At 53.0% G+C, this 24722-nt stretch overlaps 1 protein-coding gene across 1 annotated transcript; it reads left to right on the top strand.

The window, feature by feature from the left end:
* Positions 1 to 1709: 1709 nt before the first annotated feature.
* Positions 1710 to 24722, top strand: SLC30A9 (solute carrier family 30 member 9). The gene is made up of 18 exons (XM_038769212.1): positions 1710 to 1798; positions 9402 to 9572; positions 10440 to 10502; positions 11671 to 11770; positions 12825 to 12917; positions 13298 to 13380; positions 15039 to 15097; positions 15406 to 15473; positions 18345 to 18447; positions 18675 to 18730; positions 19377 to 19512; positions 19879 to 19918; positions 20612 to 20683; positions 20822 to 20929; positions 21941 to 22106; positions 22210 to 22339; positions 22609 to 22722; positions 23164 to 24722. The coding sequence occupies exons 1-18, from the start codon at positions 1741 to 1743 to the stop codon at positions 23206 to 23208; spliced, it is 1665 nt and encodes a 554-aa protein (XP_038625140.1). The 5' UTR covers positions 1710 to 1740; the 3' UTR covers positions 23209 to 24722.

Raw genomic sequence — 24722 nt, 5'->3', positions numbered from 1 at the left:
TTTTATTTGTGCATATTTATTCTATTTTATTTTATTTTGTTAATATGTTTTGTTTTGTTGCCTCTCTCCCCCTTCTAGACTGTGAGCCCACTGTTGGGTAGGGGCTGTCTATGCTACTTCCCAAGCGCTTAGTCCAGTGCTCTGCACACAGTAAGCGCTCAATAAATATGATTGAATGAATGAATGAACAGTGCTTGGCACATAGTAAGCGCCCAATAAATACGATTGAATGAATGAATAAACAGTGCTTGGCACATAGTAAGCGCCCAATAAATACGATTGAATGAATGAACAGTGCTTGGCACATAGTAAGCGCTTAGCAAATACCATCATTATTAGTATGATTATGAATGAATGAATATTACTCTATTTTATTTGTGCACATTTATTCTATTTTATTTTATTTTGTTAATATGTTTTGTTTTGTTCTCTGTCTCCCCCTTCTAGACTGTGAGCCCACTGTTGGGTAGGGACCGTCTCTCTGAATGAATGAATGAACAGTGCTCAGCACATAGTAAGCGCTTAACAAATACTGTGTGACTTGGGGCAAGTCACGTGACTTCTCTGTGCCTCAGTGACCTCATCTGTCCAATGGGGATGAAGACTGTGAGACTGTGGGACAACCTGATCACCTTGTCACCTCCCCAGGGCTTAGAACGGCGCTTTGCACATAGTAAGCGCTTAACAAATGCTGTGTGACTTGGGGCGTCACATGACTTCTCTGTGCCTCAGTGACCTGAGCCCACTGTTGGGTAGGGACTGTCTCTATATGTTGCCAACTTGTACTTCCCAAGCGCTTAGTACAGTGCTCTGCACACAGTAAGCGCTCAATAAATACGATTGATGATGACCTCATCTGTCAAATGGGGATGAAGACTGTGAGACTGCGGGACAACCTGATCACCTTGTCACCTCCCCAGCGCTTAGAACGGCGCTTTGCACATAGTAAGCGCTTAATAAATGCCATCATCATTATTATTATTATTATTATTAGTATGATCTTTTAGACTGTGAGCCCACTGTTGGGTAGAAACTGTCTCTATGTGTTACCAATTTGTACTTCCCAAGCGCTTAGTCCAGTGCTCTGCACATAGTAAGCACTCAATAAATACGATTGATGATATGTTGCCAACTTGGACTTCCCAAGCGCTTAGTCCAGTGCTCTGCACATAGTAAGCGCTCAATAAATACGATTGATGATGACCTCATCTGTCAAATGGGGATGAAGACTGTGAGACTGCGGGACAACCTGATCACCCTGTCACCTCCCCAGTGCTTAGAACGGTGCTTTGCACATAGTAAGCGCTTAATAAATGCCATCATCATCATCATTATTATTATTAGGATGATCTTTTAGACTGTGAGCCCACTGTTGGGTAGGAACTGTCTCTATATGTTGCCAATTCGTACTTCCCAAGCGCTTAGTACAGTGCTCTGCACATAGTAAGCGCTCAATAAATACAATTGATGATGATATGTTGCCAACTTGGACTTCCCAAGCGCTTAGTACAGTGCTCTGCACACAGGAAGCGCTCAATAAATGCGATTGATGACTAGTATGAGTGGATGGCGACGCCCCTCACGACTTGAGGGGTCTGAGGGGACACGACGGCCCCGCCCACCGTGGGTGGGAGGGAGGGACTTCCGGTTCCCCCGGGCGGTGACGTCACTTCCGGCGGCGGGCGCGAGAGGGAGCGCGCGCGCGCCGTATGGAGCCGGCGGGGTGTGGGGCCCGTCGCCATGATGGCGGCCGTGGCCCCGCGGCGCGGCTGGGCCTCGCTGCACCGGCTGCCCCAGGGTGAGTGCCCCATCACCGTCACCGTCATCATCAATCGTATTTATGGAGCGCTTACTATGTGCAGAGCACTGTACTAAGCGCTTGGGAAGTCCAAATTGGCAACAGATAGAGACAGTCCCTACCCACCAGTGGGCTCACAGTCTAAAAGGGGGAGACAGAGAACAAAGCCAAACAGACTAACAAAATAAAATAAATAGAATAGATAGGTGCAAATCAAATAAATAAATATTTATTTATTTTATTTAAAAAGTAAATATTTCATTTAATATTTTATTTACTATTTATTAAAATGCCCCACCCTCAGAGCCCCCGAAAGGGGAGGGCCTCATTCGTTCAATCGTATTTATTGATACGTACCTGTATATATGTATATATGGTTGTACATATTTATTACTCTATTTATTTATTTATTTATTTTACTTGTACATTTCTATCCTACTTATTTTATTTTGTTGGTATGTTTGGTTCTGTTCTCTGTCTCCCCCTTTTAGACTGTGAGCCCACTGTTGGGTAGGGACTGTCTCTATGTGATGCCAATTTGTACTTCCCAAGCGCTTAGTACAGTGCTCTGCACATAGTAAGCGCTCAATAAATACGATTGATTGATTGATTGATTGATTATTGAGCGCTTCCTGTGCGCAGAGCACTGGACTGAGCGCTGGGGAAGGACAAGTTGGCAACATAGAGACGGTCCCTACCGCACAGCGGGCCCACAGTCTAGAAGGAGCAGAGAAGCAGCGTGGCTCAGGGGAAAGAGCCCGGGCTTTGGGGTCAGAGGTCGTGGGTTCAAATCCCGGCCCCGCCACTTGTCAGCTGGGTGGCTTTGGGCAAGTCACTTCACCGGGCCTCAGTCCTCTCATCTGGAAAATGGGGGTGAAAGCTGTGAGCCCCCCCCGTGGGGCAGCCTGATCACCTTGTAACCGCCCCGGCGCTTAGAACGGTGCTTTGCACATAGTAAGCGCTTAATAAATGCCGTTATTAGTATTATTATTATTATAGAAGGGGGAGAGAGACAACAGGACAGGACATATTAACAAAATAGAATAAATATGTACAAATAAATAAATGTTATTATTATTCTCTGGGCCTCAGTTACGTCATCTATAAAGTGGGGATTAAGACTGTGAGCCCCATGTGGGACAACCTGATGACCTTGATCCACCCCCACCCCCCCCCACCCCGCCAGTGCTTAGAACAGTGCTTGGCACATAGTAAGCACTTAGCAAATGCCATTGTTATTATTATTTGAGGTGGAGGGTGGGGCCGCCCCCACCCTCTTTGCCCCTTCTGCTCCCTTTCGTATATCGAACCATCAGTCAATAAATTGCAATCATTTATAACTCCCTTTCCTTACCTCTACTTCTCCCTTCTCACGACACCCCCGCTTCAGTTTATTCTGCTTACTGTTCGTAGAGCAATGTACGGAATGCCTGGGAGAGTACCGTAGAGACAGAAGACACCAACCTGGCCCTCAAGGAGTTTGCATTCTAGCAGGGGAGACAGACACTAAAATTAATTCCAGGTAGGGGGGACAACAGAATTTAAAGATCGGTGCATAAGTGTTGGTGCGGACACAGGTGTTTAGGTGACACAAAAGGACTGAAGCGGCAGTTGGCGAGGGGAATAGGCAGGGGTATAGTCAGGGAAGGCTTCCTGGAGGAGATGTAGCTGCAGAAGGGCATTAAAGATAGGGAGAGCGGCGGTCTGCCACATGTGAAGAGGGAGGGGGTTCCAGGCAGGAGAGAGGGTTATGAGGAAAGGGTCGCCAGTGAGAGAGAGAAGCGAGGCATTGGAGGAGCGAGGTGTGCCGGCTGGGTTATAGTGGAAGAGGAGCCAGGTTGGTGAGAGGGGAGAGAGCAGATTGAGAAACTTATTGCCCACAGTGAGGAGGTTCTGTTTGTCGCAGAGATGGCTGGACAGCCGTAGAAGATTTTTGAGGAACGGGGAAACGTGCCCAGAATGATGTTTTATGAAAATGACCCGGGCAGCAGAATGAAGCATGCACTGGAGACGGGAGAGGCTGGAGAGGTCAATCAGTCGATCAGTGGTATTTATTGAGTGCTTACTGGGTGCAGAACACTGTACTGAGCACGAGCACATAGACACATTCTCTGCTCACAACGAGTATGCACTCTAGAAGGGAAGAGAGTGAAGAGGTTGTTGCAGTAGTCAAGATGGGGTACGACAAGTGATTGGGCCATCATGGTAACGGTTGAATGGAGAATTCTGGAGGTGTTGTGAAGGAAAAATTGACAGGATTTTTGATGTACTGAATATAGAGGTTGAAATAGGAAGGACTCAAGGATGATGCTAGGGGTGCGAGTTTGAGAGATGGGGAGGATTGGTGGCGGTAACAGTGATGGGAAGATTTTGAGGAGGTGAGGATTTGTGGAGTAGATGAGGAGTTCAGTTCTGGCCACTGTACTCTGCATACAGTAAAAGTTCAGTGAACATCATTGATGGATAGGATGTGAGGGAAAAATGAGAGAGATCAGAGAAGGAGAGAGGTTGGGGCTGATGTGGAAGATTTGGAAGTCATCCCCATAGTGGCTGGAGTCTTAGATAAGCTTCCCAAGGGAGTGGGTGTAGGTCGAGAAGAAGAGGGGACCCGGAACTGAGTCTTGAGGGACCCCAACACTGAGGATTGGGCAGCTTTGTGGCCAGTGAAAATCTGAGGTCCTGCTAACAGTGTTTTGTTGAATACACAAGTGTTGTGAGCCACTGAGTATGTGTGTAGTTACAGAAAATTGAGTTTTATTTCCTGAATGGAGGGAAAAATCTTGAGGTGGCTTAAAGTTTGACTACCAGTGAGCCTCAGCTCAATCTTAGATTTTGTAATTCAAAACTGGATTTGCTTTTCAGAGTCCCAACCCTGCAGATGCTGTTGACGGGATTAGGCAAAGCCGTCAAGGGCAGAGGCTTGGGCAGCCCTGACGGAGGACCAGTTTGCCCAAATAGAAGGGAGCCCCTCTGAGCCCCAAGCTTAAACCAGCCAGAGGGTCGGGTGAAATTAGAAAGGAGCCTGTTTCTCCATGGGGCTTGCAGTTCTGAATAGGTCACTAGAAAGCCCTGCAGATCTCGCCCGGTTTGTGTATGGCTGCCCCTGGATGAAAGAACAAGTACTTGTCGTAGCAATCAATCAATCAGTTGTATTTATTTAGTGCTTATTGTGTGCAGAGCACTGAACTGAGCACTCAGAGAGCACTGTACAATAGAGTTGGTAGACCTGATCCCGGACCCCAGGGAGTTTACAGTTTAGTCGGGGGAGACAAACATGAAAATAAATTGCACCTATGGGAAAGGGCAGAGTATAAGGATTTGGGCATTAAGTGCTGCTGGATTTGGGGTGGATTGGATTGAGGGTGAGCTGAATATCAAGTGCTTAAGAGGAACAGACTCAAGTGCATAGGAGGGTGGATCAGGTAGGGAAGTGAGGGATCAGTCAAGGAAGGCCTCTTGGAGGAGATTGATTTTAGTAGGACTTTGAAGATGGGGAGAGTGGTAGCTCTCAGAAATGAAAGGAGGGAGAGTTCCAGGCTAGAGCGAGCATGGTATCGGTGGCAGAGAGATGAGGTCAAGTTAGAGGGAGTTGATTGGCATTAGGGAAGCAAAGTGTGCCCATGGGGTGTAGTAGGAGATCCAAGTAGAGGTGTTCTGAAAGCAGGAGGAAATATGAGGCTGTAGAGAAGGAGAAAGATCAGGGCTGGAGATGTGGATTTGGGAATCATTTGTGAAGAGATGGTAGTTGAAGCCATGGGAGCGAATGAGTTCTCCAAGGCAGTGTGTGTAGATGGAGACTAGAAGGGAACCCAGAACTGAGACCTGAGTAACTCCCACAGTTCAGGAGTGGGAAGCAGAGAAAGAGCCTTCAAAAGAGACTGAGAATGAGCAGCCAGAAAGAGATAGGAAGACCAGGAGACAACAGTGTCTGGATTATCAGCTGTGTGACTTTGGGCAAGTCACTTAATTTCTCTGTTCCTCAGTTACCTCGTCTGTAAAATGGGGATCAAGACTGAGCCCCGCGTGGGACAATCTGATAACCTTGTATCTATCCCAGTGCTTAGAACAGTGCTTGGCACATAGCGCTTAACAAATACCATTATTATTATTATTATTACGGCGGTCAGCAAGGGAAGAAGGGAGGGACAATTGTTTTGATAAGGTGGGAAGGGACAGGGTCAGAGGCATAGGTGGAGAGGGTAGATTTTAAGAGGAGATGGGAGATCTCTTGAGATCCGCTGAGAAGGCTGGGGGAATCGAAGAAGGGAGCAAGAAGAGAGTTGCTGGGGCGATTTTAGGGAGATCACATCTGATAGTTTCAATTTTATTGCTGAAATAGGTGGCAGTGTCATTAGGGGCAGGAGAAGGCGGAGATAGGCTTTGAGCAGGGAGTCATAGAATAATAATAATGATGGCATTTGGTAAGTGCTTACTATGTGCAAAGCACTATTCTAAGCGCTGGGGGGATACAAGGTGATCAGGTTGTCCCATGTAGAGCTCACAGTCTTAATCCCCATTTTACAGAAGAGGTAACTGAGGCTCAGAGAAGTTAAGTGACTTTCCCAAAGTCACACAGCAGACAAGTTGCGGAGCCGGGATTAGAACCCATGACCTCTGACTCCCAAGCCCGTGCTCTTTCCACTGAGCCACGCTGCTTCTCTAGAAGACTGAAACAGCTGCCACGGGCAGTGAGCAACAGGGAATCAATAAGGGTGGAGAAGAGAGTGCAGAGCTAAAGCAGATGCGGATAAGTTTGAAATGGACGAGGTCCACCCGGTGCCTGGATTTCCACCAGCAGGGCTCTGCAGCTCAAGCACAAGAGTGGAGAAGCGGACTGTGGAGATGATCCAGAACTGCGGGTTTGTGGGGACAGGGAAGTGAGGCGTTTGAGTTCAGTGGAAAGGGTAGAGTTGAAGATGTGTATTTGTGCGTAGAGAGATGGTAGGTTGGGTGTAGAAACCAAATGGACATGATGACTCTGGAAAATTGTGGGGGGTTGAGAGATCGGAGGCCTCCATGGAGGAACAGGACAATTTTCCTGGGAGGGGGTGTTTGGGAGAGAAGACAGGTCAGGAGATTGTGGTTGAAGAGTGAAATTTCAGAGCTGGTGAGGTTAGAGATTTTCTAGTGAAAAGGGATGGTAAGCTCGAACGCTGTGTCTGGGTGAAGTGGGGTGGATCAGGAAGCCACTGGAGCCGGGGAGCGAGAGGAGGTGGGCAGCGGAAAGGTCATCGGGAACATCTGTGTGGATATTAATGTACCTAGTAATAATAATAATTATTATTATGGTATTTGTTAAGCGCTTACTACGTGCCAAACACGGTTCTAAGCGCTGCGGTAGATACAAGGTATTTAAGTGCTTACTACGTGCCAAACACGGTTCTAAGCGCTGCGGTAGATACAAGCTAATCAGTTTGTCCCATGTGGGACTCACCGTCTCAATCCCCATTTTACAGATGAGGTAACTGAGGCACAGAGAAGTGTAGCGACTTGCCCAAGGGCACACAGCAGACAAGTGGCGGAGCAGGGATTAGAACCCGTGACCTTCCGACTGCCATGCCCGTGCTTTCTCCACTACACCAGTTTGCTTCTCTCTTACCCGGTATGGATGTATCCGGCGCTTGTGTGGACACGCCTAGTTCAGTGTCTATGCAGGGCGTGTATGGCTGTGCCCAGCGCTTGCTTGTAGGGACCCGCCTATGCAGCATCCTTGTAACCTTTATAGGGATGTGCCTGGCCAAGTGCCCGCTTGGAGCTTGTATGGATGTGCCTGGCGTAGCATCTGCATGGCGTGATTCTTGACTCTCCTCAGAGGTTTTAGACCTTGGGAAGCTGGGCTTTCCAGTACTGGGAAGCCATCGGAATCAATCGGTCATCCAACCTATAATGTTTATTGAGTACTTTCTGTGTGTAGAGCTGAGCGGTCTGGTAGAGTACGATAGAGTTAGTAGTCACAATGCCCGCCCTCAAGGAGCTTCCAGGCAAGGTGGGGAAGGCCGACACTCAAATCAGGGACAGGAGGAAGCAGTGTAGTATAATAATGTGGACTGATGTGCTTCCCCCGGCGGTCTGTCAGGCTGCAGGGCTGAAGGGCTGCGAGAGGGGTTCAGCTGGCAGCTGGTGGTGGGGAAGGGGAGAGAAAGAAAGAGAGAGAGAGATGTGAGAGATTAATTAGGGAAGACCTTCTGGAGGCAGTGCCGTCTCAGTAGGGTTTTGAAGCATCATGGCTTAGGGGAAAAAGCATGGGCTTGGAAGCCAGAGGTCGTGGATTCTAATCCAGGCTCCGTCACTTGTCAGCTGTGTGATTTTGGGCAAGCCACTTACATTCTCTGTGCCTTATTTACCTCGTCTGTAAAATGGGAATTAAGACTGTGAGCCCCTCATGGGACAACCTGATTACCTTGTGTCTACCCCAGTACTTAAAACAGTGCTTGGTACATAGTAAGCACTTAACATATACCATCATCATTATTATTATAAGACATGGAGGACTAGAAGAGTGTGTGTGTGTGTGTGTGTGTGTGTGTGTGTGGCGCGCGCGCACGCACACTGAAGCAGAAATTTATGATCAATAATCAGTCCAGTCCTCAGTGAAATAAGAGGACTTGGTTTCCTCTGTGTCATTTTCAAAAAATATCAGTCCCTTACGTGCAGTAGAAGGGTCTTCTCGCCTAAACAACCTCAGTTCTTTTGGTCTGTGGAAAGGATGGGCAGCCCCGGTGGTGTTTGTACTGTGCTGGTGATGCCTCTCCTCTCTCCTCCAAACTGCTTCCGGATTCCTTGTGCCTCCGGACGTTGGCTCAGCTCCCAGTGACCTAAATAATTATTAGCCACCTTCCCAAGTTAGCTCTGTCTGAGAACCGGGACTGTGTTGGGGGTGGGGGTAAAGGCTATTAGGGGGCCAAGCCAAGTGGCAGGGAGTCCAGCTCAAAGTGGCAGTGACACAGCAGTGGTGGCCCATAATGGAAAGGAACCCCAACTGTGGGGGGCTAGTTAGGGCCAAGTGGACGTTGGCCTCAGCATAGGGGCCACAGGGCTCTCTGCTCTGACCTCTGTCTGTGGGGACCCTGTTTCGAGTAATGATGGCCCCGGCTCTCTGCTTTGACCCCTGTGGCCCCGGAGACCCTGTGCTGGCTGGTGGCGGCCCTGGGCTCTCTCTCAGTGGCTGTCATCCTCACCACCCCTGTCCTACCTCAGATCTGAGCCGGGTGTCCTCTCACGGTTTGGCTTTGGCGTGAAAGCAGCCAGACCCAATTGTGACCCCGGAAAATGTGGCCTGGTCTAAATCAGCACACCTCTGGAGAGCGGACTCTGTCCCCTTGCAGGGAGATGACTCTGGGGAGCCCCTGTGGGGAAGAAGTGGGTGGTTTGGGCACAGTTGTCCAGTTGGTGGATATTTCCTTCAGCAATTAAGAACACGTTTTCTTGAGTCATCAGGTAGAGGCTCTGACTCTCTTGGAGCTGAGGTGGTGGAGGGCTGGGGCTCTTAGCGTCCATCACGTGGCACCGTCCTGCCACTGTTGAGTCTCCCCGGCTCTTGGAAACCAAGGTAAATTAAGTGGCAACTTCAATAATGCCGAAAATCTTTTCCCTCTGTCGCCAGGATGGCGGAGCTTGGGGTTGTCTGGGAGCCTGGCCCACCTCCCTCTGAACGGCTGCCTCTGGCCGCCTGGCCACTTTCGTCTCTATTCCTCTGATGGGCTGAAAGGTGGCCCTGCTGCCCCAAATGTTCGAGCTCCCCCGCCAGAAGCCAGCACCCCCATGTCTGATCTGGGTAAGTGGTCTTGGAGCGGGTGTTGGGCGAGTGCCAGTGCCAGGGGCTGGGTGGATGGGGGCAGGGGGCAGGGGAGGGGGTTAGGGTCTCCCCTATGGTTGGTTTAAGTGCTTGGGGGTCAAATCGCAGCTTCTGGGTGTCGCTGCTGCCGACCCGTAGAGAGGATGAGAGAGAGTGTTAGGGTTCTGGTCACCCACCGTGGTCCTGGCAGATCAAGACTGACTGGGCCCCCCTACCCAATTAGGCTGCCAGGTAATGCACACCAGGGATGAGGCTGAGGGGCTTTCTCCTCCTCCTTATCCATCTTCTCTCTGAGGGGGAGGAGTGGCCCCCTCTTTTCTCCCGAGGGCTATCCTCCAGTGAAGCCGGAGCTGATTTGCCAGTTCTTATTCACCCTGGGTGGTGTGGAGGTTGTCTGGTGGGTGGGCCCACCTGCTCTAAAGGCTACAACTCCAAAGTCCTCCTGCGGGGAGCCGGGGCCACTGGGCCTGTGACAGTGATGCAGGGAATGGGTGAGAGTCTCCTGTCCACAAAGCTCTGGGAGCCCCCATGGTGGGGGTCAGGATCACGCCACAGAGCGGGGTGGAACCCACAGCAGTGTCCGGCTGGGCACAAACTCAAGCCTGTCTCAGGGCGGCAATGTCCCGGTCCAGGCGCTTGGGACAGATGAAGAGACGAGCCCATGGCAGTTTTTCCACAGGGTCGGGCTTTGGACAACTAGCTGCATGTTCTCGGCCAAGGGAACACCCGCTTCCCAGCCAAGGCTCAGACCTGAAAGCCGATGGGGTGAAGCGATACTTCAGAGGGGGTTTCAAAAGCACTGTTGAAAAATGTGCCTTAAACCAAAGTTCTTGTGCAATTTTTCAGCTCGGGACGCCATTGCGGGACTCGAAACGCCACTTATCAAACAGGAACCTCTCCAAATCAGAGGTACATCCCAGCCCCGTTTCTTTTTCTCCCATAGCGGGGGGTGGACTTTTAAGACACTTTTCAAAATTGGAATTTGTGAATATCCTTCATTGGCTGTGCGAAAGAGAAATGTATGTGGACGGAATATATAGCATCAGCCCTTCCTTGAGGAACCGTCCCTTTCCCAGGGTTTTTATTGGCCATCTCTCAGGCTACATCTCACCTGGCCCAAGAGCCATCCCCCCTGAGCCCTGGCACACGGGGACCTCACGCTTTCGGGAGCAGTCACCCGGCCACCGTCCCTGCCTGGAAGAGGCCGAGGGGCAGCTGCTAAACAACAGTCTGACTCGCGGTGATTGGACGAAAAGGCCCAGGCAAAATGACCCATGTGTATCCTGTCTTGGAAACCTCTTTGCCCGTGACCCTCCTGAATCCTTCATGGCTTCCCCCAGCACAGAGGGCAGAAAAAGTCATTTCTCTGGGCAGTGGCCAAGAGCCTCTGCCTTAGAGTGTCACCTGGGGTGTTGGAGGGCTTGGACCCCCTGGTTGCCTGGTCCCTGCCCCCAAACTCTGGGCTTGAAGGAGCCCTCCTAATTCTGCCCTAAAACATGACAAACTCCGAAGTTGGCTCCTGCTGCCTTTGGAAGCCAACAGTGAATTCTGGGTGCCCAGCCCAGTGCCGCGCAGCTTACAGTGCCATGCAGGGAGGGGTGGCACGTCGATAGCTCAGCCTTCCCACTTCCCAAAAGACTTTGCCCAGAACAGGAGCTCCAGTTTTCTCTTCCAGACAGACACGTTGGGGAACCCTCAGTTTCTCAGGGAGAGGGGCTCAGTCTCCATTTCTAGATATGGTTGCGGGGGGACTCTCCTCCCTCCTGTGCCCCAAACCAGCCCTTTTGTATTTGTTTTCAAGAAGCAGTGGGGCCTACTGAAAAGATCCCGGGCCTGAGAGAGGACCTGGGTCCTAATCCAGGCTCCACCACTTGCCTGCTGTGTGACCTTGGGCAAGTCACTTCGGTTCTCTGTGCCCCAGTTTCCTCATCTGTAAAATGGAGATTCAACACCTGTTCTCTTTCCCTCTTAGACTGTGAGCCCCATGTGGGAGAAGGACGGTGTCTGACCTGATTATCTTAGCACAGTGCTTTTCCCATAGTAAGCACTTGAAAAAATGCCATCGTTATTATTTCAGTCAAAGCCGTCCTCAAGAAGAGAGACTATGGACCAAAGTATACCCAGAACAACTTCATCACCGGCGTCCGAGCAATAAATGAATTCTGCCTGAAAACCAGGTACCCGCCTGTTGCCTCCGCCACACACATCCATCACATTCTCCTGGGGACAGTGGCTGGGAGCTGTTTCTGGGACCAGCATGTAGGCAGCAGTTTGCTCCCCTCTTCTGAACAATGGGGTAATCCCCTGCCGTTGTCCCTGTCCCTGGGTCCACTCCAAGTTTACCAGATTCTCTGGAGGTACAGTTCCCAGAGGGGTCCCTCCTCCCACCACTCCAGCCTCCCGTCCCTTTTCCACTTTATTATTAGCTCTTGACCCTGCCTGCATTATTAACTCCAGCCCTCCTTTCAACACCATTGTCCTGTCAGATGGGGGACTCTGGGAACAGACCCCATAGCCACCGGCCTGGGGGCGTTTAAGGGGCTGAGGTCAGGGTTCTGTTGGATGGGTCAGCAGGGAGACAGTCTGGGACTAGAACCTGTTCAGCCTTAACTCTCTTGAATCAATCAGTGGTATTTATTGAGCGCTGACTTTGTGCCAAGCACTACACTGAGCACTCAGGAGAGTACCATAAAGCAGAGTTGGTAAACATCACCTGCCCAAAAGAAGCTTACAGTCTAGAGAAACAGGGAATAGTCTCTCTTGGGCTCGGCCTTCAGACTCAGGGCCTCGTGGTCAGAATCCATCGCAGACTGCTTGGTCGACTTGTCTGCCTTTACCCGGCCCCTTGTCTGTTCCCCCACTTCCTTCATCATGGCCACCATCACCCTCAGACAGCAGTCTCCTGCCCATCACCCCACCCAACTTTAACCTGGGCTCAAGCGGCTTGGGCTGGGTTCAACTCGAACCTCCAGGGCTCTCTGTGCCCAATTCCCCAGTCCTGTGGCTCTTATTCAGGGAGGGGTGTCCTGACCGCAGCTCTGACCCCTTGCTTGGTCTTTTCCCAAGAAAGGATTTCTCTGATTCTCATTGTCTCTGTCTCTCTCTCTCTCTCGACCCCACTGAGGGGAGGGGCCTAGCCCTCAGGGGGAGGGAAGAATGGATAGGGGGGCACTGTGCACTGGTAAAACCCCAGTGGCCCCTCAGGATCCAGTAACTTGCCCCTTCCCACAGTGACCTGGAGCAGCTGCGAAAAATCAGGCAACGAAGCCCCCATGAGGACACCGAGTCCTTCACTGTGTACCTGCGGTCCGACGTAGAGGCCAAGTAAGAGGCCCCCCACCGGGCTCACTGGCTGACCAGGTGGGGGGCACGTTTGGTGGCCTTAGGGGGAATCATGGGCGCAAAGGCTGACCTGGGCGTAGAGCAGATGGGCAGGGTTCTCTGGGTCGAGACTTGTTCCCCACGGGCCTGGAAGTCTGTTTGCACTCCCCTCTTCCCTTAATGCTGCTGGCCCTGGTGGGGAAAATAACTGCACATTCCTTATGAAATGCTCAGGATGTTCCCTGCAGCGGGGCAGGTTTTCCGAGAGGGGTCTGAGCCTCAGTGGCCCTGCTGTTCTCCAGATGGCTCCTGGGATTCTAGAAATGTGAGACTGTGGGAAAATGTTATATTTGTTCCTTGTGTGCGTGTATACCTGCCTTCAGGTCTCTGGAAATCTGGGGTAGCCCAGAGGCTCTGGCCCGGGAGAGGATGCTGCGGAAAGAAGCCGAGCGAGAATACAGAGAAAGTAAGTAGAGTCTGAGCGGCCAGCCGTGTAGCAGGGCTGCTTCTCCCAGGTGTAGCCAGCCGCAGGGAACTGGGGCTCCATTTCTGGCTTGGACATATCTCCCTGATCGTGACCCCCTCAACCCACAATGCAGGCATAGAGGGATGACAGCTGGGGAGGAGAGATTGTGGGGGAGAGGGAGGTAGTCACTAGGGTTTGGGGGAATGGAAAAGCTTCTTGCTGGACTTTTCCCCTGTGGTGCTCTACCAGTGCCAGGCCAGTGCCCCCTGGCTCCGTGAATCCTGATGACCCAAGCCTCCGAAGCTTGAGAGTTCTGTGAGCAGCTTCGCTGGGCGGTTCTCGTTCTGGCTGAGGGAGCCCGGCTCCCAAGGGCGATTCCCCTCTGGAGCTGTGAAGGACACCTGGCCCAGGGGCATTCTGTCCCCATCTCTCGGCTTTGAGCGGCGGGTGTCAGCATTTACCAGCTAATGAGGCCCAAGGTTAGGATTGATGGGGGCTGTCCCTGAAGAAGACGGACCCCTCGGGCCCCTCAGGTGGGCAGACGGCAGCAGCGAGCAGGCTGCAGGCCAGAGGGAGACCAGCGCCTTAGCCTCCCCCATCTACATACATGTGTGCCCCCCCCCCCCCCCTCTCTCTCTCTCTCTCTCTCTCTCTCTCCCTCTCCCTCTCCCTCTCCCTCTCCCTCTCCCTCTCCCTCTCCCTCTCCCTCCCCCTCTCCCTCCCCCTCCCTCCCTCTCTCCCTCTCTTTCTCTCTCCCTCTCTCCCTCCCTCCCCCCCCCCCCCCAACTGCTTATTGTGGTGTCAGGTTTTCTTCCCATTGGCTGACTACAGATGAGTTCCAGGCAGTTACTCCCTGTTGTCCCTCATTGATTCTTTAAGGTCTCTCCTCCCAAGCCCTTGGCATCCTGCATCTCCACTCTTGGAGATGGGTAGTCCTGGGCTTCCTGTAGGCTGTAAGCTCGTTATGGGCAGGGAACATGGCTGCTAATTCTCTTGCATTGTACTTTTCCCAAGCTCTCTACACATAGTAAGCGCTCAGTAAAAATAACTGATTGATTGATTCCCTCTGGCCCGACTCATGTGGGCAAGGAGGTGTGCTGTGCCCCACAGCAGAGGTGGCTCTCCGTGACTACTCCCAGGATTCAGGACTGGTGTGGGAGGGCTTCCCCAAGGAGTGACTGGAGCTTTTCTGGGTGTTGGTATCCACTTTTGAGGTCTCCCCATAGTCATCACAATCCATCTTTTTCTCCTCTTGCATGACTGTGGGCAGTCCAACCACATGCTCTCACAACCTACATTATTCCCTATGCAAGAGGTCCTGGGTGAGGGCATTGTTGGAGGAAAGGGTTATAGGAAGCAAGAAGTTTCCAGGAGCGCAGTAGGGCCCCTGGGGCAGAGAACCTCTCCAGGGACTATTCTGGGGAGGGGTGGCAGGGCTGTTCTGTTTTCCAGTTTTGGCCAGGCCAGGCTGGGAAAACTTCTGGTCCCTGGGGTGGATCCGGTGCCAGCCCACTTGGCCCGAGGGACCGTTCATTTGTCCGTTCCTCTCTGAGAGAGGTCGGAGCCGCCCACCTTCAGCCCGCTGTTGATCGGAGCCGCGGGCCAGTGGCCGTCTCCAGAATGGGCGAGTCTCCCACTGCCGGAATGTCTCTCCGCAGGGCTGTTCCAGAACCAGAAGGTGTTGAAAGAATACAAAGACTTCCTGGGGAACACCAAGGTGAGGGGTGGGGGGCCCAAGGCCCTCTCCCCTGGGCACGGTCCTCCTTGAGGTAGCTGAGAACCACCCCGCTGCCTGTTCAGCTCTGCCTGCTTCCTGTGCATGGGACCACTGTGGTGTGGGGGAGAGGGAGCGAGGGCAGCTGGGATCCTCTTTTGCCGTGGGAAGGGCCACCCTCTGCCAGGATCCCTCCCCCAGGCCCTGAGCCCGTTCCAACACTCACTGACAGGACAGGGACCATCTGGTTCATGGGCAGGGTTGCGGACATCTTGGCTTCCTGTCACCCTGCTGGTTGTTTTGTCTTCCAGCCTCGGTCCAGGATGACATCCGTATTTCTGAAGGGACCAGGAAAAGTGGTCATGGTGGCCATTTGCATGTAAGTTTGGGAAAGCGAATCTGCCTGGGGGAAAAATCAGATGAGGGTTGGAAGTCTCTGAAGTCCCCCGGTGGAGCGGACCGAAGTGGGACTTTGCCGCTTGAGAGGATTGGCTTATCTTTTTCCAGTTGTTGACTTCTGAGCTCTGTTCTTCTGGTCTTGTTTACCAGAGAGCTGCCTGTTGCCTCCCCACACCTCTGTCTGCTTCTGGGGTGTGTTTGGGGATTGGGGCAGGACCTCTTCAGCTTTATAAGTTGAGGGGACCAAGTTCAGTTGCTTTGGGAACCATTGGGTCTCAGAGGGGGCAGTTGCAGGTGTCTGTATCTGTATGTGTGTGCGTGCATGCATGCACATGTGCACTTTTGCACAGAACACTCCTGTCCAGTTGTGGAAGTGTCCCTGGCCCATTTCCACTCCCTGGTCTGGGCCCAGTTGCCCTCCCCTTCTGCTCGCCCATCAGTCACTGCCCTGCATTCCCGTGTCAGCCCTCTGTAAGGCACTCATTGCCTCTGCACCCTCCATGCCTTCCTGGGGTACCCTCATCCATCACCAGGCGATGGTACTGGAAATCCCCCTCACAGGGGAGTCAGGAGGGAACTGGCAAGGAGGCAGCTGGAAGGGACCATGGCGCTGATGATGTTGTCTACCTCAGCTGGGCCGCTCACAGTCTCGGGGCCTGGACTTCCCTTTGGATTGGGAGTTGGTGACTCTTGGATGCTCCTTACCTCAGAGAGGAGAGGGGGCAAAGGGCTGAGGTCTGAGGTTTATCTTTGGGAAAGGGGTGGGGCCGGCCCAAGGAACAGTGGAAAGTTTAGAGTAGGCCTGTGGGTTTTCCCCACCCTCTTCTAGGATGTAGCTGTGAAGCAATGAGTGACAACCCCTGGCCAGCCTCATTGCCACCTTGCCTGGGACTTTGACTGGGACCAGAACTTTCTCCTCTCCATCCCTGACTCTTCCCCAGTGACAAAGCATGGACTGTCCACACCCCTGGCTCTCCCCTCCCCAACTCTATCCCAGCATGGACTGACCAACATCCCTGACTCTCCACCAGTTACCCAGCATAGACCCTTGCCCATGGATGGATCAATCAGTGGTATTTATTGAGCGCTTACTCTGTGCATTGCACTGTACTAAGTGCTTGGGATAGTACAGCAGCGTGGCTCAGTGGAAAGAGCACGGGCTTTGGAGTCAGAGGTCGCGGGTTCAAATCCCAGCTCCGCCAGTTGTCGGCTGTGTGACTTTGGGCAAGTCACTTAACTTCTCTGTGCCTCAGTTCCCTCATCTGTAAAATGGGGGTTAAGACTGTGAGCCCCCCGTGGGACAACCTGATCACCTTGTAACCTCCCCAGCGCTTAGAACAGTGCTTTGCACATAGTAATCACTTAATAAATGCCATTATTATTATTATTATTATTACAGGCAGAAAGTCATGGGTTCTAATCCCGGCTCTGCCACTTGTCTGCTGTGACCTTGGGCAAGTCACTGAACTTCTTTGTGCCTCAGTTCCCTCCTCTGTAAAATGGAGATTAAGACTGTGAGCCCTATGTCCAACCTGATTATCTTGTATCCACCCCAGCGCTTAGAACAGTGCCTGTCACATAGCAAGCACTTAAAAAATACCATAATTATTATTATTACAGTATAACAGAGTTGGTAGACGTGTTCCCTGCCCACAAAGAGCTTACAGTCTAGAGGATTTACCCAAACCCTTTGGGTCCTTTTGGTGTTTTTCACTACACAGCTAATGGGTACAGATTTCCTTTGCTCACTCCCTGCTGGGGGAAGACATGTTTCCCACGTTTCTTCTGAGCTTGGTCCACTTCAGTTTCAGAAACAAGGTGGCCTAGTGGAAATAGCCTGGGCCTGGGTTCTAATCCAGGCTCTGCTAATTACCTGCTGTTTGGCCTTGGGTAAGTCCCTTTGTAAAATGGGGATGATACCTGTCCTCTCTCCCCCTTAGTCTATGAACCCCATGTGATGTTGATCCTGTATCTACCTCAGTTGTCGGCAGAATAGGTGCTTATAATACCATGATTACCGTTGTTCCTTTTCTTATTCATTGGGTGAACAGCAATTCCTGTTTTTCCCTGGCCACCCCCTTTTTGATTCTGTGAACTCATTCATTCATTGTCGTATTTATTAAGCACTTACGGTGTGCAGAGCACTGTACTAAGCGCTTGGAAAGTACAATTTGGCTAAAGATAGAGATAGGCCCTACCCAATAACGGACTCATAGTCTAGAAGGGGGAGACAGACAACGAAACAAGTAGACAGGTGTCAGTAGCTTCAAAAAATGTTGTGGCATTGTGGTGGTGTGGGAAAAAAAATCTAGATACACTGACTCCACACTTGACAAATTTGTAAATTTCAGTCATGTCCTCTCTCAACCTTCACCTTCCCAGACTAAAGAGCCTTAATCATTTCAGACTTTCCTCATTTGAAAAGTTTTCCAGCCTCCTAATCATCTAAGTTGTGTTTCTCTGCACAAGTCCAGTCATAATAATAATGATGATGGTATTTGTCAAGCACTTACTATGTGCAAAGCACTGTTCTAAGCGCCGGGGGGATACAGGGTGATCAGGTTGTCCCACGTGGGGCTGAAAATCTTAATCCCTGTTTTACAGATGAGGTAACTGAGGCACAGAGACATTGTGACTTGCCCAAAGTCACACAGCCGATAAGTGGCGGAGCCGGGATTAGAACCCATGACCTCTGACTTCCAAACCCGTGCTCTTTCCGCTGAGCCGTGCTGCTTCTCTGTGTCCTACAGACATGTCCTACTGAAGATGTACAACCTTAACCTGGTTACTGAAAATACCCAAAACTCCATCCCGCCAGGCCGCTCAGTGCTTTGTTCCCTTTCCTCCCCAGAAACGGGCTGAACTTCTTCTTCAAGTTGGTTGCCTGGGTCTACACAGGGTCAGCGAGCATGTTCTCGGAGGCCGTCCACTCCCTGTCCGACACGTGCAACCAGGTGAGGGGCCACCCCAACCTGCCGGAGCGACCCAAGGCAGCCGCTGGTCGCTGTGATCAGAACGGAGCCTTTTGTCCTTAATGGGGGCTGGTCCTCCTAAAAGCTCCTAAGCTCCTTGGGTCAGAAACGTTTGTATCCTTCAGGGTTCCTCCTGCCCACAGGGCGGGTTCATGACGGGCTCCATGGCCCTTGCGCCTTGACCACTGCTCTCCCTCTTCCTCGCACAGGCCTTACTCGCGCTGGGGATCAGCCAGTCCATACGGACCCCGGACTCCAGTCACCCGTAAGCCCGCATCTTCTCCATCTCCCTCTCCCACCCCTTCCCCTCTCACCTTCCCAGTCGCACAGACCGAAGGCTCCGATTAGAAGTCTGAGCGCCGTCCTGTTTATTAACTCTCTGAATGCAACTGTAAAAATAGATTAATTGCTCAGCAGCTGGCAAGCCACATATCGAGGCAGCCAGATTAGATTGACAGGTTGAGTGGAGCAGGGAGGGATTAGAAAATGTGTTTGGAAGTAGGGCTGGTTTGCTTTTTTGGCAAGAAACCTGGAACATATTCCGCTTCTCCCCTGGTTTTTGGATTGGATTTGTGAGGAGCATACGTAGGGAGTGGAGCGTTTGGAAGTGTGAAGCGGATGGAGTGCCAGGAGGGTATGGACCGTGTGCAGGGTGTGAGAAGGTGGGGCATATGCAGGCTATGGAGTGTGTGAGGGTGTGGAGTGGGTGCTGTGGGTGCAGGATGAGGATGTGCAGGGGCTGGACTGTTTGCAGGTGTGGAGTGTATATAGGGTGTTGTGTGGGAAGGTGTGGAGCAGATGTTTTAGATTGAGGATCACTCTGGCCCCCAGACCGGCCAAGCAGGAAGGTACCTCGGCTCTCCCGCCACCCAGTCCCCCAACCCAGCAGCCCCCTCCCGGTGTCCTCACAGGTACGGCTTCTCGAATATGCGCTACATCGTCTCCCTCATCAGCGGGGTGGGGATTTTCATGATGGGGGCCGGGCTGTCCTGGTACCACGGAGTCATGGGGCTGCTGAACCCACAGCCCATCGAGTCCCTTCTGTGGGTAAGTCGGCCTCCGGGAAGGCAGGACGGTCTCTCCGGGACTTCGCCGCCTCCCCAGCCGCTCCCCTCCCATTTCCCAGTCAGCGAGCGGCGGTCTGCCCTAGCTGGGAAGGGGAAGGGCATTCCTGGCAGGAGGACGGTGTGAGCAAGAAGTGGGTGGTGGAGAAGCTGACTCCTGGGACCAGTGGGTTTTTCCTCTCGTTTTCCCACTGGGTCAGAGAGCTACTAGCCTCCCAGTCCTGAAGAGCCACCAGCCGGGGTCTTGGGGCTTTCAACCCCTAGGCTGGGCCGGTATCACTGGGCAGGGGTTGATGGGATCCAGTCCCTGTTATGACTCAGCAGCAAGATGTCTGATTCCCCACCACAGGCTTACTGTATCCTGGCAGGATCGCTGGTGTCTGAAGGAGGTATGTGTGGTCCCCACCTCCTGACTTTTGGGCTTGGCTCAGAGGGGGAGCAGGTCATTGGGGCATTTTTCTGATGTGGCGATGTCCCCTTAGCCAAACACTGGGCTGAGTGCTGGGGTTGGTTTGGGAGTCACGTGGGATACTGTCTCTGGCACAGGGCTTCCAGTCTGGAGAGCCGGGGGTCTTGCCCCATCTTGCCCATGAGGCCTGGAGAGGTTTCATGTCTTACCTGAGATCACACAGCAGGCCCAGTAGCTGAGCTGAAGCTCCCTACCCTATGTTTGCTCCACCAGGCCCTGCTACTGTTGTTGCATGTGATGAAGGGCCAGGGGTGGTGCTTGGTAGCCCACATTTCAGATTCCCTTTTGGGAACCCTGGTCCCAAACCGCCGGTTTTGCAGATGAAGCTGGGAGGTGGTTCTTTCGGGACAGTAGGCCGGACGGCAGCTCCCGGCCTCTGGAGCCCTTCCCGCCAGTGGCCCCTGCGGTGCTAACCCCTTCCCTTCCCCCTTAGGGCTTGATGCTCCTTGGGCCTCTCTGAGGCTGGGAGACTGAGGCAGCAAGCGAGCCAGAGGGGAGGAAACTGGGCCTGGCCAGTGCCATTGTGGTTCTGCTTTCACCTAGCCTAAGTCCAGCGGTGTGGGCTGGAGGGGAGGGGGGAGCGCAGCCTGCTTCAGATTTGCTTTTCTTAAAGCGACGCTTCTGGTGGCCATCAATGAACTCCGGCGGAGTGCCCGTGCCAAGGGCACCACCTTCTACAAGTACGGTACGTGGTGGGGAGGCCCCCAGCCCTACTCCCACCTCCCCTCTGCTCTTTGGGCCCGCAGAGACTGCGGCCGTTCTGAGCCTGTTGGTTCGGTGGCCAGTTGGCCTTTCTCAAACGCCTGGTTTTCCTTCTCCCTAGTGATGGAAGCCCGCGATCCCAGCACGAACGTGGTATTGCTGGAAGACACGGCGGCCGTCCTGGGGGTGTTGCTGGCTACCACCTGCATGGGCCTCACGTCACTCACAGGTATAGTGTTCACACCCCTCCTGGGGTCTGCCTGTTCTCTGGGCAGGGTCACCCAGCAGCAACAGCATCTCGCCAACAGGCCCTTCAGCTGCTGCCCCAGAATTGCACCGTCTTCCTCTGCAGAGCCACAGCTTTCTGGTGGGGATTGGCCTGGGCCTTGGTACCGTGGACATGTGTCCATGTTCCCATCTGGTTCTGGATGTGTCCACATGCATGCACACCCCCAGCAACCTACTGGAAATCTATTCCCCCAGGGTGTGTACTTATCAACCAGTCACTTACTATATGCAGAGCCCCAGAGGAGTGTGCGAGAGATGTTAGACATGGTCCTGACCCAGGAACTTCCTTTCTAGTGGTGGGGGACAGGGCTGGGGCCGGCCACGTGCTCATCTGAGGTGCGGGTGCAGGCTGGCCCCAGGGAGAAAACGTACCTCGGGGGAGTGATGCAGTTTTGTTTTTCCCGGACCACACTGAGAACCCAGTGTCCTTCCTGGTGTCTACAGCCTGGTTTGTTTTCTAACATCTCCCTGGTCCTCCCATCCCTCATCCAGTCCCCCTGCCTCCATCTCAAAGACAGGACAATGCTTATCTCAGTAATGGCAGCTCCAGTTTCCCTCAACTGAGCCCCATTTCTGCCACCCCCCACTAGAGTGGAAGCTCCTTGTGGGCTAGGAACACGTCTTGTGCTTCTGTTCTACTCTCCCAATCGATCAGCCAATCTCTGGTACTCATTGAATGCTTACTGTATGCAGAATAGCATATTGAACATCAGGGAGAGTACAAGAGAGTACGTAGATGTGATCCCTCTGTACAATGCATTACCCCGAGGGTGCTCAGTACCGACAGCTGCTGCTTCTTTAGCTCGAGTCCCTCCTCTTGCACCCACTGAGCTTACCCCAGGGTCAAGAACCGAGTGGATGGACCCACACTCTCCATGGCCTGCCTTTCCCGGTTCCCGGCCCTGCCCAGCCACTGAATTTGGTGTGTGTGTTCGTGTGTGTATTTGAATAGGTAACCCGCTGTACGACAGCCTGGGCTCACTGGGCGTGGGCACACTGCTGGGGGTGGTGTCCACCTTCCTCATCTACACCAACACGGAAGCCTTGCTGGGCCGCTCCATCCAGCCCGATCAGGTGCAGCGGCTCACGGAGCTGCTGGAGAATGACCCGTCCGTCAGGTGGGGAGCCGGGCCGGTCGCGGCGGGGAGGGAACCCACTCCAGCCCCGGGGCCCTGGATCTCAGGCCGGGGCCAGCTGACCGCTTTGACCGTGCTCCATCAGAGCCATCCACGATGTCAAAGCCACAGACCTGGGCCTGGGCAAGGTACGCTTCAAGGCAGAGGTAGATTTTGATGGACGCGTGGTGACCCGCTCCTACCTGGAGAAGCAGGACATTGACCAGATGCTGCAGGTAGGCTGCGTGGTGGCCTTCCATGGGAGGGAGAAGTTAAAGAACACCCACTGGGGGGTTGGGGAGCGGCGCTAAGGGACAGGCATGTTGGAAGGGAAGACGTGCCTTAGTTTAGCTTCCAGCAACCCCTTCTGAATCGTTTCAATAGCAGACCGTGAGTGTAAATCCAGGCAGCCCCTGCGGCTGCCCAAGGGGCCAGTGAGATACAGTTGACTCTTAGGAGGGAGGGTGGTGCCTGGCTGCTAACTTCCAACTTCTCCGTTCCACAGGAGATCCAGGGAGTGAAGACCCTCGAGGAATTAGAAGCCTTTATGCTACGGCACGGAGAGAACATTATCGATACTCTGGGAGCGGAAATCGATCGGCTGGAGAAGGAGCTGAAGGTAAGAGGCAGCTGGTCACTCTCCCTTGTGACAAGGTGCTGGGGAGGGACACCAGAACTCCACACCAGTTGATGAAGGGCGAGGGGAGCTTAGGAGGAGGAGGGGGGCTCCTTTAGATTAGTTTGGCGCTTTCTCCTCAATGATTTGGTTCATTCCTCACAGCATCCCTATAGGGTGGGGCAGGACAGGGCAGAGCAGGCAGGGATTATTGTTTGTCCCCTTATACTGAGGAGGAAATCAGGGCCCAGAGCAGTTCATAGACTTGCCCAAGGGCACACACCAGAACAGGCAAGGGCCAAGCTGGGACTAGAACCCAGAGCTCCTACCTCCCAGCCCATGCTCTTCCCACTAGACTATACTGCCTCTCTGTCGTCAGTAGAAGTTGGTCTCCAGCTGAGCACCTCCCCGCACGGTCTGACCAGAACAAATGTTCCCTTTCAGAAACGGAACCCCGAGGTCCGGCATGTCGACCTGGAAATACTGTAGACATGACAGGGGTACGCGGTGGTATTCAGCATGCCCAGCCTCTTGGACCTGCTCCTTCTCCCCTCCAGGAGCCCGGCCCGCACTGGTGGGGGTCAGGTCAGTGGGCGGGACCCCCCCAGAGACTCCCCCGGGGTTCAGTTGGAAAGGGTCTTGGCCAGGCAGGGAGATGAGCTCCCTGCTGTTTTCTCTGACATTTCCACGCTCCAGCCCCTCTCACCTGCAGTCGTGGCTGCTTCCCTCTGCTGGTGCCGGGCCATGCATCCTGCCTCCCTCCTCCATGGCGATCCGGGAACTTGGTCCTGAAAGCACAATCTGGCGGCCCCACCCACCCTTCCTCTTTCTGGTTTAGTTCCCCGCCACTCCGAGCGTGGGGCCAAAGGGGCCCTCGTGGGCTTGTGCGAGGCGTTAATATGCTCTGTAAAACATTCTAGGAATATTTATAATTTTTCAGATGGGAAGACAATATATTTTTAATTTATTTAAGCAGAGGCATTGGTGGTGTGAATCTAAGATGCGTTTGTTTCTTTGTGGCAAGGAGACAGAGGGAAGCAGTGGAGGTAGTGGTCCCCAGCTGGGGCTGGGTACCAACAATCCTGGAGGCAGCTGTTCCTCTGTCTCCCAGGGCCAGTGCCACAGGTGCCATAACGCTATTAGAGGAATGGGAGTTGAAGGCCTCCAGTCTGGGGTTTCAGTTCGGGCAGTGGCAACTGTGGAGACCGATTTCTGTGGCTCTTCCCCATTCACTTCAAGTAGCCTCTCGGACATAGTCCGGCTGCACGCTCCAATGGGGAGAGGTGGATGGGTCCAGTGTGACTACTGCCTCTGACCTCTGCCCTTCCACTGTACGGCTTCCACGTTTCCCTGATGTCACTCCCCCCCAGGACCTGCTCTACTCCTCTGGCTCGCTGGGAGAACCGGGCTGGGACCACGGGGTTATACGCGGGCATCTGGATCTCCTCAGGCTCAGGGTTGTGTGGGGCTGCTGTAGTGATGGGCTGGGTGGGGAGGGTTAGAGGGAAGAGAGGGACGTGCACCCGTCAGTTTGGGCATCGGGCTCTGGGCAGGGGCTGGGCACAGACCAGCAAATGGCAGCGGGGCGAGTATCACACTATTTGCTTAGCAAAGAGAAAAATGAAAGCTGAAGCCCCCCAGGGTCAGGGAAGACAGGGCCCGCCCCTGCCCAAGCTTTAAGAACTTACCGTTGTGAGCAAGGGCCCCTGCTCTGGGAAGATTGGCCATCCCGCCTGGGGAGGAAATCCTCCATAACAAAGTCAGTTTAGAGACAAACTTGGGACCCAGAGGCCATTGGTTGTGGAGTGCTTAAGAGGACAAGTCCAAGAGTAGATTAGTTAATGCGACCCAAAATTTAGTTGAATTTCCCATTCTAGCAGGGCCCCATTACCCATGAAAACTTCGCTGTTTGTTAAAGTCGTTACGTGAATTGGGACAGGAGGTGCAGTGACCTGCTCATTCCTCCATCCAAAATGAAAATAAATCTGAGAGGATGGCAAACA

The sequence above is a fragment of the Tachyglossus aculeatus genome, chromosome X5 (genome assembly GCF_015852505.1).
Source record: "Tachyglossus aculeatus isolate mTacAcu1 chromosome X5, mTacAcu1.pri, whole genome shotgun sequence".
In the NCBI taxonomy this organism is placed as follows: domain Eukaryota; kingdom Metazoa; phylum Chordata; class Mammalia; order Monotremata; family Tachyglossidae; genus Tachyglossus; species Tachyglossus aculeatus.
This window is presented reverse-complemented; position numbering and strand designations above follow the sequence as displayed.

Bases quoted from the DNA above. Each gene is read 5' to 3' on its own strand.
- SLC30A9 (XM_038769212.1), top strand. From the start codon at position 1,741: ATGATGGCGGCCGTGGCCCCGCGGCGCGGCTGGGCCTCGCTGCACCGG. The intron at 10,503-11,670 runs GTACATCCCAGC...TTATTATTTCAG, and splicing joins GGAACCTCTCCAAATCAGAG to TCAAAGCCGTCCTCAAGAAG. The intron at 18,731-19,376 runs GTAAGCCCGCAT...GTGTCCTCACAG, and splicing joins ACCCCGGACTCCAGTCACCC to GTACGGCTTCTCGAATATGC.